This window comes from Chiloscyllium punctatum, chromosome 3, assembly GCF_047496795.1.
Source record: "Chiloscyllium punctatum isolate Juve2018m chromosome 3, sChiPun1.3, whole genome shotgun sequence".
Taxonomy (NCBI): Eukaryota; Metazoa; Chordata; class Chondrichthyes; order Orectolobiformes; family Hemiscylliidae; genus Chiloscyllium; species Chiloscyllium punctatum.
This window is the reverse complement of record NC_092741.1, coordinates 59,001,821-59,017,516: the sequence shown is the minus strand read 5'-3', so window position 1 is coordinate 59,017,516 and position 15,696 is coordinate 59,001,821. Positions and strand designations below refer to the sequence as shown.

At 40.6% G+C, this 15,696-nt stretch overlaps 1 protein-coding gene across 4 annotated transcripts in view; it reads right to left on the bottom strand.

The window, feature by feature from the left end:
* The window catches only part of casp8ap2 (caspase 8 associated protein 2), a 47,464-nt gene extending 32,090 nt beyond the window's left edge, over positions 1–15,374 (bottom strand). For 2 of the 4 annotated variants that reach the window (XM_072553759.1, XM_072553762.1), the window contains exons 1-3: positions 15,199–15,374; positions 5,941–6,036; positions 1,617–1,706 (exon numbers count right to left, since the gene is read on the bottom strand). In XM_072553759.1, the coding sequence (XP_072409860.1) occupies positions 1,617–1,706; positions 5,941–6,010 (160 nt within the window). In that variant the 5' untranslated portion in view covers positions 6,011–6,036; positions 15,199–15,374. The remainder of the gene's footprint in view (positions 1–1,616; positions 1,707–5,940; positions 6,037–15,198) is intronic. The other 2 variants (XM_072553760.1, XM_072553761.1) reach the window with 2 other exon arrangements.
* Positions 15,375–15,696: the final 322 nt, after the last annotated feature.

Below are 15,696 nucleotides of genomic sequence, written 5' to 3'. Positions count from 1 at the left end.
ATACCAACTGCATGCTCTGCAACACGAGAATTACAAAGCAAAGAAACTTGTGCATTAGTAATTCAGATTCCACAGTGCAACAACAATTTCCAACAACTGACCTCATAAAAGCAGTTAGCGCTTAAAGAAGTTTTGTGGGTTTTATATTAGCTTATGGGTTTTGGTGAACCTTTGTTCAATTTTATCTTGTACAATAATGACAAAGTAAATTGATATCTTTTAGCTTCTTTCCAAATGTTTTATACAGGACAGAATACAAGAAATACAACCATATCAACAAATTATAAATGTACCAGAATGGGCACATGAAATGTACAATCAAACATCAAAAATAAAGCTTTTGGAACTTATCAGCTGCATTTCAGTTAATTATGGGGGTTGAGGTAAGTCCTCACAAACAAGACAAGATGGCACCTGCAATTGCTATTCCACTTCTCTGAAGGGTCTCTGTTCATGGTCTCCTCTCTCGTTCTGGTTGCTTTGGTTTTAGTGTTACATTGTTTGAACTTGGATTTGGATGGCTTTGTGGGACCAATTTCCTCAGCCAATGATCGTGTGGGAATTACTTTGGATTCTGCTCCTGCCTTTCAGCTGACATTTTCTCTTTGCCATTCCCCTACCCTAGTAGTGGCTCCTTTCCCCTAGTCTCATCTTGAAATGTTGATTTACAAATCTCAACATTTGAAAGGCTGAAATCTACTCATCATTCTCCAAGTACTTCCACTTTTTTGAATCAATTCACACCAAACAGTGCAAATATTGTTTATCTTGACTTCCTTCATCCTTTGCTGTTCAAGTGTTTCTTCAGGTTTTTAAGCTCTTTTATGAAAAATGTTCTTTTTGTTGATCCCTTTTATTTGTTGTGTAGTGAGTGGAAGCTCTTACAAAAATGGATTCTGTCTAAAAAAAAATCTTAGAGCTGGGAATCGGAAGAAAGTTAAGAGGACTGATGGCCAGATCATAACCAGCATCTTTGGAAATTTCATTAAATAATCTCCAAATGCTGAAAACTTATTAGTTATATTGTCTTGTGCTTATACCTATTCAGCTTTGATGATATCCAGCTCCTCAAGACTTGCATTATACTTAATATCAACATAGAACCAGTATAGAGGGATAGGTTACTGACTGCAGTCTTCCTTGGAATTGCAGAGGTATCATGATCCATTTGCTCTCAGTTCATTGAAGCTAAGTCAAACTACAATTAATGGATAGGTTGCCGACAGATTATCTTCAAACACCTTTGATCTAATCAGTTACACAGTTTGTAAGATGGAAGTGCATACAGCAAATTCTAACTCAAACACAAAATGGATGACACCTTTAGTGTCTGACAAGTGCGATTATTTTAAAGACTTAGCTTACTGACTCGTGGCCCAGATATACATTGCGAATGTGTGATAGAACTGTCCAAATGTACGAGTGATTGTATTCTGCTGCAGTGAACTACTTGGCTTCGTTTCCCGAATGATTAAGCATCGCCAAAATAAGAGGCCATTCTCTCAGCATGCTGCTATAAAACTGAAGGATGAGAGGGCATTTCGTGCATCAACACTACAACCTTTAAGCATTGAAATGTTTTGAAAAATTAGTGAATGTTATTATTTTCAACATACGTGATGCAGACTGTTCACCTCCTTGATAGTCTGTGTCCAGGCCATCATAGATATCTACAGAGTTTTCATTCTCAGTCTTCGCTGGAGAAACTACAATATGCACAAAGAGAAAGCAAACAAATACTTCAAAAATGATTAAAAGCACACAAATCAAAACTGAACACATTACTTTGTAGCCCTGGAACCACACGGGTAGTTGTTAGCCAAGAATTGGAATGCATAAAAATACAACAACTGCTCAATTAGCAGGGAGAACAGAAGAACATCATAAGAGTAAGGGCAAAAGTGACAGATAGTTGGTCAGAGACAGAAATACAAAGTGGGGATGGAAAAAAAGAGATTCAAGATGACAGACAAACACATATTTCCATAAAGAATAACAGAAAAATGCTCAGGTCAGGCAGCATTTGTGCAGAGAAACAGAGTCTTTCATCAGTACAGGAAATAGTTTTAAATTTTCAAAACCTACCATAATTCCAAGGGGGAGTGTGGAAAGATGGATGAAAGGGTCTGTGATGGGGCAAAATACAGATAAGTTTAAATAAGAACAGGATCCGTGGTATTAGGCGAAAGAGAATGGGATTGGGAGATGTGAATAGAATTTTCAATATCAAAGGAACTAAAAGGGTAATTGGTTTATTCAACTGTGCTCACACAGAGAGGTGCCTCGGGAAAGAGAGGGATGCTGGGGGTGACCAAGTAGTGGACTGAGGTTAGCTGGAGAGAGTGATCCCTTCAGAATGCTAAAGCAGAGAAAGGAGGTTGGCAGCAATCACTCCACAGGACGATCCATTAACAGGCAGTTTGATGGGGTGAAAGGTAAAAACCACAGAATCTTTACTGTGGTCATGGGAGGGTGGGGAAAAGGCAAGAGTGGGAGAGGATGAACAGAGAAGACATGGTTGAGGACCCCATGAACCACATGGAGGCAGGCAGAGGAGAATCCACCGTTCAGGAAAAAATTACACATATTTGAAGCACAAGTACGGATGGTTACATTATCTGAAAAAAAAATGGGATGGAGATGGAGAAACTTTAGAATGGAAAAGCATCCAGATAGGAAACAGGAGTAAGGAAATGTAGGAGGGAACTCAATGGATGTACAGTCAATATTTCAAGTCCAGAGGTGCATAATAACATCTCTGAACAGATTGATTACAAAACACAGGTAGTTTTTCTATAATGTGAGAGTTGCAACCCCATATTATAGAAAAATGGTGCTTTAGAAATAGCGGTTAACGTGTCGGTGATGTAATTGCATTACAGCCAACATGCAGTTTAAAAGTTTGCGCTTAGAAACAGTGCCCCCAATTCATCAATCGCATTAAAGTGAACTTGGAATAACGAACCATGCATTAAAGCAGAACAACCTGCAGTTTTTAACAAAAAAATTGATAGCCTAACACTAGAAATGGAGACAATATAGGGTAGGCAAGGCAAGGAAAGGAAGAGTCACAGCCTAACTATGTGAAGGCAAAGGTTGATGAAATGTTAAACATTAGGATGGGTAGATAACAGTATCAATACAGTCATCAGTAAACCAAAAAGGGGTCTGGAAATGGGTGCCATTAAACCTTTCCTAACATTAGCTCTCCTGCACCTCCATGCCAACCATAAGACTGCTCTTTTGTTTTTTTTTCCCACCTTCTATCTTGTTCAGTTGTTCAAAACCTGTTACTGTATATTTCCAATTTTCCCCATTATGATGAAAGGTCAGGACTGAAACATTAACTCCATTCTCTCTCCACATTCAAGCTGCCAGACTTACCGAGTATTAGCAGTATTTTGTGATTTTACTTCAGATTTCCAGAAACCACAGTATTTGGTTCCAAATAAATTTCCTGGAACTAATGACAAAATACTAAACTCTACATCTGTGTACCCTTCCTCAAAATTTACAAACCAGTGCTTAGACTTATGATACCCACCATCACCTCATATCAGATCTATGTCCTCTCTGATAACAGACAAATCAGCACCATCTTCAACTCCCCCAGGCCAAAACATGTTGCCAAACTCCAACCACCCAGCCCAGTTTTGCTAAAGTTTGGGATATTCCACAAAGCAGGTGAACTGAAAGACCTTAACTCCAGTCCACCTTCCCACTATCACAAAATCAATATGTAACTCAAATTGGTACATATTTGTTCAACATTCCCAAACTTAAAATGCAGAAAGAATAACAATTAAACATAAGAAAATACATTTATAGGGTGACCTCCATATCCATGGAATCGCTTTCCACGGTTTCAGTTACCTGCGGTTTACCACAGCCTGAACATCTTATAGGGAATCTTCTGGAACCAGGGACCAGGGAGCTGATGGGAAGGTACATTTCCCATTCAAATGAATGAGTTCGCTCCTATCCGCAGTTGAGCTTCCGCAGTAGGTTTTGGAACGTATCCCCCATGGATACAGGGGGGACAACTGTACAATGTGCACAGAATCTTGGACATGGAATTTGATCCATGAAGCACCACTGCTAAAAAAGACATTTTCTCACTCATCAGGACAATTCACAAGAAAGATCAGTGCAAGGAGATATAGCAGTTATACTGTAGGAGAGGTGTGTTGATTGGCTGGCAAGTGAGTTCTGATTGTACAGGCACTGCCATGGAGAATGCACCATTAGACAATGACTGACAGTTAACTGTCAAGCTTTGTGAAATGTTAAACACAGCAGGTTGACCAATTGGACCAGGGATTTTGCTGAGAAATAGACCAGAGAACAGTCACTTATTTTGTTGAAACTGAAACAGTGTGAATGTGTGTTCTGTGTGCCTGCAAAGTACATAGGAACATGTGTTAATACATCCAGCTTTCAGTCTGCACAAGGACAGTATACTGCAAGTTCAAGGGTCAGTTCTAAATTGGTCATCAGTATAATTATTTATGCACCTGGGATTATTTAGCACATTGCGCAGTGCTAAAGTGTTGTACAGCACTTACACAAGTGCTAGGAGAAAGTGAGGGACTGCAGATGCTGGAGATCAGAGTCGAGTGTTGTGCTAGAAAAGCACAGCAGGTCAGGCAACATCCGAGGAGCAGGAGAATCAACATTTCAGGCATTAGCCCTTCTGTACAACAATTATTCGTATACCATTAACATAACAAATGGAAGTAAATGAGCAACCTTAATGCATTTCATTGCACAACACAAAACTGCATTTCCTCCAGCTCACCACAAAACAACCACAAGAAATCTTCTGGTGCAAAGAAAATAAATAATGTCCAAATAGCAGGATTGGTGTTAGCAAGATAGGACAAAATTTAAATCCTCCTTCATATTCAGTGTGGATTTCAAAATGCAGGAAATGCATCAAAAAGCACAAAAGGAAACAAATATTTCTGGGGATGCACAGCCTCAGCATCTTCTTTATCCACCCACACCAAGAAAATATATCCTCTGCCTTCACAACACATATCCAAGTTTGGGAGTCATGTATATTTTCTCCACACAGTATTACTGAAGAAATACTGGTATAGCTACAGTTCAATTGCAAATATTGTGTATTTACTTTTGTTACCATGTTGTAAGAATTTTATTAAACACTATTCGGGATTTGTCAGTCTTCTTCAAACTATTGATCGTGTTTTACATGTTTTATAGTTAACATGCTGCAATGCATTTCAGTCCTGGATCATTAGCAGATCTCCTATTGTGCGCTTCTCTGCGAGTTGAGAATTATACTTAGCCATTAAGATCAGAAACTAACAGTCATCCCCTATACTGAGGCAGCCTGCAGGATTTATAAGGTTAAGGGTTGATCGCGTTGAATTCTTCAAGATAATAACAGGAAAAGATATGGTAGATAAAGATAACTATTTCTACTGGTTGGGCACTGTAGAACTCTAGCAAAGTCTGAGAATTAGGGCCAGGCCATTTAGGTGAGATATTAGGAAGCACTTCCACGCACAAAAAGTAGTAGATGGATAGAACTCTGTTCCACAAATGGCTGGATGCAAAAATCAGCTGTTAATTTTAAATCTGAGGCAGATAAAGTTTTGTTAAGTAACAGGTTTTAAGGGAAAATGGGCTGAAGGTAGGTACATGGAATTTGGCCACAGATCAGCCACGATCTCACTGAATGGAACAGATTTGAGGCGTCAAATGGTCTACCGCTGTTCTTGTATCGAAACACTAGTACTGGCCATAATGGATATGGGGCAACTTTCCCCATCAAATTGTACTTGGAGACTAACTGGGATTGATATAATGGTGACTGGAGATCACAGACAGGATATTTGTGCTAAAACTGTAGCCACATGCTCAACAGTTTAAGTATGTGACACGCTGGCATTAAGAATTTATATTGTTTCTTACCAAAACTGTCCTCTTGCAGCAGGTCACCATAAAGATAATCCATGTGGCTGCTTCCACTGTCACTCTCCATGATGTCTTCAGAAATTCTCCATCTGACTGAAGGAAAGATTTATAGTATTGCTTGGATCATCATTTAAATTAACTTTCAAGCACATTAGCAAAACACCACCTGGCTCAATAACAGGTACAGATGCCTATTGAAGTCAAGTCTGAACTTCCCTATTGTCAAGTTTCACTGGTCAGGTTTTACTGCATATTTAAGCTACACATGCTTAAATATGCTTCCTTTGATAAAATACCTAATTGATCTTGAAATATATTAATTTTTAATTAGTTATTAATTATTATGGAGATTGTACGTCTAAGATTTTTCAGAACCAGTCACCTCTGCATTGAGGTTGTTTTAAAAATCTAATGAACAAAACACAGTGAATGCCAACTTCAAAGTATATTTTGTATAAAATGTGCCTTGCTGATAAGTAAAAATTCTATTCAAATCCAACTAAATTTTATATTACAACTTAAAAACACCTGTAACTATGAATAAGTTCTTTTTGGCTTGCTCCAAGAAAACTCTCCAAAATGCACCAAGATGACAAATCCAAGGTAAATCATCTTTTTCCTCCAATGCTTGCAACTTCCTGCAGGCTTCCACATGCTGAAATGAACTCGCCGACTCAGCACAGTGACAACATTGGCATCTATCTGGCAGAATGGAAAACTGTTCAGGTAGGTCCTCACCAAAAAGCAGGACAAATCCAACCTGGCCAATTAATCCCCCTGTCTACACTTGATTATCAGTAAATTGATGGAAGGAGTCATCAATGTGCTATCAAGCAACACTTGTTATGCAACAAAGATAAGGTCACCACAGTCCTACCAGGCCACAGGGTTCCTCTTTTATTAGAGAGTCAGACAATTGGTAGAGGTTTAACTAGAGGTCACCTTCCTCAGGGGAGAAGCAAGGTTGAGAGAGAGTGTGCTTCACGGTAACGTCACCCAGTGTGAGAATTGAACCCATGCTGTTGACATCACTCTCCATTGCCAACAAGCCAATCAGCCAACTGAGCTAACCTAACCTGTTCACTGACATTCAAATTTGGGCTCCATAAGGCCCACTCACCTCCTGATCAGGCTTGGGCTGACTTGTGGTAAATAACATTTAAGTCACACATATCTTAAGCCTTAGTTCAAACATTTACAAAAGATCTGAACTTCAAAGTGTTCTACTCTCAAAACTAGAGGCAAATGAAAATCAGGGGGAAAATTGTCTGCTGGATGGAATCAAACCTAACAAAGGATGATGATTATGGTTGCTAGAGGTCAATGATCTCAGTCCCAGGACAAATCACTTCAGGAGTTCCTCAGGGTAGTGTCCTCAGCCTGACCATCTTCAGCTCCTTCATCATAAAGTGAATTTACTGGATGACTCCACAATGTTCAGCACCATTCGCAACTCCTCAAAAGCTGAAGTAGCCCATATACAGTCAGATCCAGTCAGTGGAAGCTCAGGAATAATGAAAGTCTTATGCCTAAAATGTCTACTCTCCTGCTCCTCGGATGCTGCCTAACCTGCTGTGCTTTTCCAGGACCACACTTTTTGACTATGACACCCCAGCATCTGCAGTCCTCACTTTCTCTCAGGTTGATTAGTGGCAAGTAACTTCTGTGCCACACAAGTGTCAAGCAATGACCATCTCAAACAAGAAAGAATCTAACCACTGCTCCTTTAACATGACCATTGCTGAATCCCCTAGCAAATGCCTGAGATCACCAATGTCCAAAAACTGAACTAGCCATATAAATACGGAGGCTAATTGGCTAAATTATGAAGGGCATAGATTTAAGTAGACAGGAAGAAACTTCCTCCTTTGATAGAGAGATCAACAACCAGCAGAATAGTTCAAAGGTAAGTGGCAGAAAGTTTAGAAGGCAGTTAAGGAAAAACCTTTATACTGAGGGGGTGGTGGGAAACTGGAACTCAGTACTTGTAAGGATGGTACACACAAAAACTCTCATAATACTTCAGAAGTATGTAGACGTGCACTCATGATGCCAAGGCATACAAGATTATGGGCCATGTACTGAAAACTGGGATTAGCATAGTTAGGTGGTTGTTTCTGTTCAGTACTGGCATGATGGGCCAAGGGACTTTTTTTTCCCTGCGCTGTAGATCTCTATGACTAAGAGCAAATCAGAGGCTGGGAACTCTGTGGCAATAATCTCATCATTTCTCCCCAAAGCCCATCCACCATCTACTAGTCCCAAGCCAGCAGTCTGATAGAATATCCTCCAACTCAAAATACAAGACAAAGCAACCTGGTTGATCGGCAGCCAACCACCACTTTTAAGCTTTCTCTTTTGTCACACACAGTGAAAGCCCTGTGCACCATTTATAAGATGCACAGCAGCAGCTCACTAAGGCTCCATCAATAGCATCTTCCAAACATGTCACTTCTAGAAGGAAAACGGCAGGAGATGCATGGGAAGTGCATCACTTGCAAGTTCCCTTCCAAACAAACATCAAGCTGGCCTCAAACTATACCATTATTTTTATAATGTTAACTTGGCTAAAACCTTGGGAACAGCTCGCTATCAGCACTGTGCACCTACACAACATTGACCAATGGTTCAAGAAAGTGACGCATTTTCCTTTACTCTATTTCATTTATCCATGATGTTTAATTAATTGTGTCTGTAGTTTAATACATTTCTCTTCAACTCAACTGATCACCATTTTAATTTTTTTCCCAGTGCTGTTCTAACACTAGATTTCTTTTCCTCACAGTCTACCTCTGCTAGCTCCATTCTAATGCCCTCACAAATCATCTTTCTTCCAAAAATGCATTACTCTGATTTTTGTCTTGTATTGTGCTCAATCATTATTTTGAACATTTCTGTCATGATCACTATTCACTATCCTGTGCTCATTTTAACCATCTGCTCCAGGTCAATTCCCATTAGTAGGTTCTGTAATGGTTCTTCTCTTGTTTAGCTTTTTACATTCTGCATAAGGGAGTTCTGAACATGGCGTAAAAACAAAACTAAATTCTTTCTTCCCATATCCCTTCTTTGGGGTGTATTTGAAGTAGTTGACTTTATTTAAGATAAAAGATATCAAATGATCAATTTATTTGCCTATTTCTTCCTCCCTACATTATCATTGAACTTTTGGCCTTTCAAGTCAATACTGCCAAAAACAGACTACCTACTGGACTCTCATTCCCGCACTGGGCCTATAGTCTTGAATGTTGTGACACTAACTTCTCATCAAAACACAATTTTTAAGTTTTGGTTTTCTACCTCAACAACCCTCCTCGACAGTGCATTTCAGATTCCCTCAACTCTCTGTGAGAACATTTTGTCCCGTCGAATCTCCTCTGAATCTTAAAATGAAGGCACCTAGTTATTGATCCAATAACAAGTTGTAGAGTAGCTTTCCATTCACTCTGTCCACTCCCTGCATGATTTTATATGCCTCAATCTGATCCCCTCTCAGCTTTCTCTGCTCCAAAGAAAACAATCTGAGCTTATCCAACCTCTCTTTATAGCTGAAATGCTCCATTCCAGTTAAAATCCTGGCAAATCTGATATGCACTGGTGCAATCACATCGTTCCGTAGTATGGTGACTATAACTGTACATGGAACTCCAGTTTTGGCCTTACCAAAGTTCAGATGGCTCCAAAATAATCTCCCTACTCTTATGATCTATGTCACATTTGACAGAGACAAGCATTCCTTCTTAACCACCCTATTAACCTGTCCTGCCATCTTCAGGTATCTGTGGACAAGCACCCCAAGATTCGACAGTTCTTCTGACCTTCTTAGTCAAAGATATACAACACCGAAACATACCCTGCAGTCCAGCTCGTCCACGCCCACTAAATACGCCACTTAATCTAGCCCCATTTGCCAGCACTTGGCCCATATCTCTCTAAATCCTTCCGATTTACATACCCATCCAGACATCTTTTAAATGTTGCAATTGTACCAGTCTCCACCACTTCCTCTGGCAGCTCCTTCCATTCACACACTACCCTCTGTGTGAAAAAGTTGCCCCTTAGGTCTCTTTTATATCTTTCCCCTCTCACCCTAAAGCTATGCCCTCTAGTTCTGAATCTCCCACCCGAGGGAAAAGACTTTGTCTATTTATCCTATCCATGCCCCTCATGATTTTATAAACCTCTGTAAGGTCACCCCTCAGCTTCTGATGCTCCAGGGAAAACAGCACCAGACTATTCAACCTCTCCCTATAGCTCAAATCCTCCAAGCCTGACAACATCCTCGTAAATCTTTTCTGAACCCTTTCAAGTTTCACAATATGTATCCTGGCATTAATGGAGTACTCCCTTGTCTTGTTCCCTCTTCCAAAGTGCATCACCTCACACAGATCAGAGTTAAATTCCATCTGTCACAGATCTGCTGATCTGACCAATCAGTCGATTTCTTCCTGTAACTTAACACTTTCCCCCCTCGCTGTCAACCATCTGGCTAATTTTTATGTGATTCACAAATGTACTTACTGTCCCTCCACATTCTCATCTAAATCTTTTATGAACGAGGTTTGAGAAGATTTGCAGCTCAGGTTGAGGTCCTGGATGTACGTTTGCTTGCTGAGCTGGAAGGTTTGTTTTCAGACTTTTCGTCATCATTCTAGGTAACATCTTCAGTGAGCCTCCGGGTGAAGCATTGGTGGTGTAGCCCACTTCCTATTTGTGTGTTTAGGTTTCCTTGGGTTGGCGATGTCATTTCCTATCCTTTGTCTCAAGGAGTTGTAAATGGGATCCAAGTCAATGTGTTTGTTGATAGCATTTCAACTGGAACTCTATGCTTCTAGGAATTATCGTACGTGTCTCTGTTTGGTTTGTCCTAGAATGGATGTGTTGTCCCAGTCGAAGTGGTGTCCTGCCTCATCCGTATGTAGGATGCTTGCAAGAGTGGGTCATGTCTTTTTGTGGCTAGTTGATGTTCATGTATCCTGGTGGCTAGTTTTCTGCCTGTTTGTCCAATGTACTGTTTGTTACACTTCTTGCGAGGTATTTTGTAAATGACATTAGTTTTGCTTGTTGTCTGTATAGAGAATTTCAAGTTCATTAGCTGCTGTTTTAGTGTGTTATTGGGTTTGTGGGCTACCATGACGCCAAGGGATCTGAGTAGTCTGGCAGTCATGTCCGAGATGTCTTTGACGGAGGGGAGAGGGTTAGGGTTTCTGGATGTGTTTTGTCTGCTTGTTTGGGTTTGTTGCTGAGAAATCGGTGGACCTGTGTTCACTGGGTATCCTAGGACATACCAAACAGAGACACGAGAATTCCTAGAAACTTGGCATTCCAACCAGAACTGGATCAACAAACACATTGACTTGGATCCCATTTACCATCCCCTGAGAAAAAGAACAGGAAATGACATCACCCCAAGGAAACCCAACACATAAGTAGAAAGCTGGCTAAACCACTAGGTCTTCATCTGGAGCTCAAAGATGTTACCTAGTATGGTGACAAAACGTCTGAAAACAAACTTCCAGCTCAGCGAGCAAACCTACTTCCACATCTTTTATAAATATCACAAACAATAAGGGACTCAGCACTGATCCCTGTGATACAGCACTGCACGCAGGTATCCTGTCACACAAACAGCCTTCTACCGCCACCCTCTATCTCTTGCCACTAAACCACATTTGGATTCATCTTGCCAAGTTACCCTGGATCCCATGAGTTTTTACTTTGTTTATCAACTTCCCACGTGGGACCTTGTCAAAGGACTTGCTGAAATCAACTGTCCTACCCTCATCCAAACACTTGGTCAGCTCCTTGAAAATTTCCACCAGATTTGTTAAGCATGAGCTCTTCTGACAAAGCGTGCTAACTATCCCTGATCAAACCTTGCTACTCTAAATGGAGTTGAATTTCCTCATTCACTATTTTCTACAATAGTTTCTCTACCATTAATGTTAGATGCACTCAGCTATATCTCCCTGGTCTATTGCTACCACCCTTCTTGTGAAACCAAATTAGCTGTCCTCTGGCATCTTCCCTGTGGAGGACAGTTTTAAAATTTGAGTCAGGACCCTGTAATTTTTTCCTTTGTCTCCTACAACAGCCCAGGATACAGCTCATCCAGACTTAGGGACTTGTAATCTAGATATTACCCAAATCCTTTGCCTCAATTTAGACAAATTCAATTTCTGTTTTCATGTCAGTCATGTATATATTTTCTCTCGAGCATTCCATCTCCTTAATAAATCAAATCCTCCATGACAACACCCTTGCTGTTCGGCAGCTCCCTTTTAGGGACTACTTTTTGGTACCATGGACAGCTTTATACCAATTGTTCCAACAGCTTTCAACTTTATCTTCAGTGGGACAAAGTACTGAAGGATACGACTAGGATTTGCTGGATTAATCCTGTGATATTTATGCACCATTGCTTCACTCAAATATTTCCCACATATTGAGCCATCACATTCTAGATGCTTGTACAATTTGAGCACTACATCGACAAATTACATTGTACTGTTTCAGCTACATAAATTATTTTATTAGATTTAAGACTTATGGCACAAAGTTATAAAACTTATTGGACTCTTACTTCATTCTAAACTAATTCTGCACCGTATGTGGAGAATGATTCGTCACTTTCCTTCTTGTATGCATATTCACACTTATAAGTAATAAATTTCTGTCGGTTCTCCCCCCACACATTTTCGAATTGCGAGTTAATCTGTATTCAGCATTTCCTTCAGATGTGCTGAGTCATATGGACTTATTTTTTAAAAATCCAAATTAAATATAAATTAAAAATATCTTCCTGAATTTATGCAAACGCAGGAACAGGTGTAGGCCATTCAGCCCTTTGAGTCTGCTCTACCATTTAATACAATTACCCTAACCCTTTATGCTAATCAAACGTTTATCAAGCTCTCTTTTAACATACTCAGAGGTCGAGTTTCCGCAGTCCTGTGGAGTAGGGAATTCCAAAGACTCATAATCCTAAGAAACTCTCCTCACCCTAATCCTAAATGAAACCCTCTTAATTTTGAATTGTGCTCTGGTTCTAAATACTCCAACCAGGGGAAACAACTTGCCTTTATCTACCCTTTGTAACACATTAAATGCTTTGTAGGTTTCAATGAGATCACGTCTCATTCTTCAAAACTGTAAAGAATACAGGCCTATTTTGCCCAACCTCTCTTCACAGGATAGCCTAGCCATCCTGGGAACACGTCTATTCAGCCTCTGTTGCCATCCCTCTATGGCAACAATATTTTGAGGGAAAGATATTAAACCTGCACACAGTACTCCAAGAGTAGTCTAACCAAGCACTTACACAATTAAAGAAAGACTTCACTATTCCTGTCTTCTATAACTTAAGAACATTCTATTAGCCTTCCTAATAGCTTGCTGCACTTGCTTATTAGCCTTCAATGACTCATTAACAATGACAGCTAGGTCCATCTGTACATCTACATTTTCCAGAGTCTAGAGTGTGGTATTGGAAGAGTACAGTAGGTCAGGCAGCATTCAAGGAGCAGGAGAATCTATGTTTTGGGCATAAGCTCGTCATCAGGAATGAATCACTGAAGGACTTATGCTCGAAACGTAGATCCTCCTGCTTTTCGGATGCTGCCTGACCTGCTGTGCTTTTCGAGCACCATGCTCTCGACTCTGATTTCCGGCATCAGCAGTTCTCACTTTCTACTATCTATATTTTCTAACCTCTTACCAAATAAGAAATGCGCTGCACATATGCTCCTCCTACCAAGAGAGAGATAATTTCTTCATGTTGTATCTGATCTGCCACTTCATGCATACCTGCTAATCCGATTCAAACCCTTTTGAAGTGACAAGGAAATTCTGATAAGACTATTATGCTACATTCACTTCAAAGTTTATGTAAATTATTTAAATTCCAGCGTAAATATTTATCTGGGTCCCTCTTGAATTAGTTATCCATCCAACAGCCTTCCCAGACATCTTGGTTCATATACTCACCATGCTCATAAGTTAAATTTGAACACTATTTTTGAGCTTCTGTTCATGCCTCTTAGTTAAACAGCCCCCAGAAGATTGACACCAAGATTATTAAATAACATACAATATTTACTTATACCCCTCAAAACAATCTATCTTGCTCGTGGCATTAACTATCTAAAAAGAAATTACCTTTAAAGTCACTCGTTATATGTCAGTTCTTAAAACTTGAATGCACATTCATCATCCCTCTGCTGAGCTTGTATTGATTATGTCAACAAAGACTATAGATGGCATTCAGATTCAATATACTGTACTTAGAACCTTCACTCGATCAAACACCAGGAGTTGTACATCCCCATCTTCAAACACACACATATTGTACCCTCGATGTGGCGCAGCTGGTGTTAGACTGGGGTAGACAAAGTTAAAAATCACCTGCTGCAGTTCAACAGGTTTATTTGGAAGCACTAGCTCCGAAAGCTAATAAACCTGTTGGACTATAACCTGGTGTTGTGTGATTTTTAACAAACTGTAAACACTAATTGCCCTGTGCTAAACAGACAATTTTCTAATATTGTTTTTTTTGTAATCTATGTTGATATCACGATCACCATTTATTGGTCCACTTTGAGAAAGTGGTGAAGGTGCCCTTCTTCTATAACTATACTACAGCAGGGTATTGTGGTCACTTTCCGGATGCCTCAGTAGACAAGTGCTTAGTGCAGCAGCTAAACCATTGAGCAGTGCAAACATTGAAGAGCCTAGATCGCCATCCTACGATCTCCAATCTGTGCCATTTTGCCATACAGGAAAAGCAATGCACCAAGGAGTTAAAACAAAATCGGTTCACGGTTCCTGCTGCTGAATATTAACTGTCCGAGCTTCTGGAGCTTGGCTGAACATTCCTGAGAATGAGGGTGAAGGGCCAACATTTGAAGCATAAATCTAAATGTCAAGAGAGGAGATAGACGACAAAAAAATTGCTAACTGCAGCCCAGGAAAACGCAATCAGTGAGCACGACAAACACACAGAACCCGAAGAAAACACAAATGCAAAGTTTTAATTTTTCTATGTTGCAGTTATGGAGTGAACAACGCTCAAACTGAGGATACGTATAAAGAGGGAACACAGAGTACAACATAGGGAGGAGTTATTACTGGGGTATGGGGGGCTGGAGATATATTGGTTTCTATGAGTTTGTTATTTTTCCCATACATTCGTGCCACATTCAAATACACACATGTTCCGACAGTAAATAAATACAGGAGGATGGTATGTTTTTTTACCGCGCACTGTTGAAGTTGCCAGTGCAGACTGTGCCTGCCTCCTGTCTCTGAACCTCCTTATCTCTCTCTCTCTGCTCCCGGGCCCCAGCTCGCTCTTCGCCGCCTGTCACTCACCCTCGCGCCCCTCTGGCCCGGGAGATGAGAGCGAGGCTGCCCGCGCGCCTTCCACTTTCCGCCCGGGGCCTCCGTCCACCAAGAGGAGCCCTCCTCTCCCCGCCTTCAGACCACCCCTTCCGACAAGCGCAGCAGAGCACACAGCCCTCCGCCGGCAGCGACATCTCCAGGCTGCTCCGACCGCTGCGACTGGAGCGTTGCCTAGCCCTGAGAAAGGCAGCAGCAGTCTTTGTCATGTCACCGAACTCCAGCAGCATTGGAGAGGGAAGGGAGACCATTAGCAGAATAGCTTCAATTTGCCAAATAGGAGGCTGGAAGATTTGAAACTTTATCAATTGTCCTGCAGGAGGTGCAAGACCTGTATTTTATTTTGAAACATTGTTC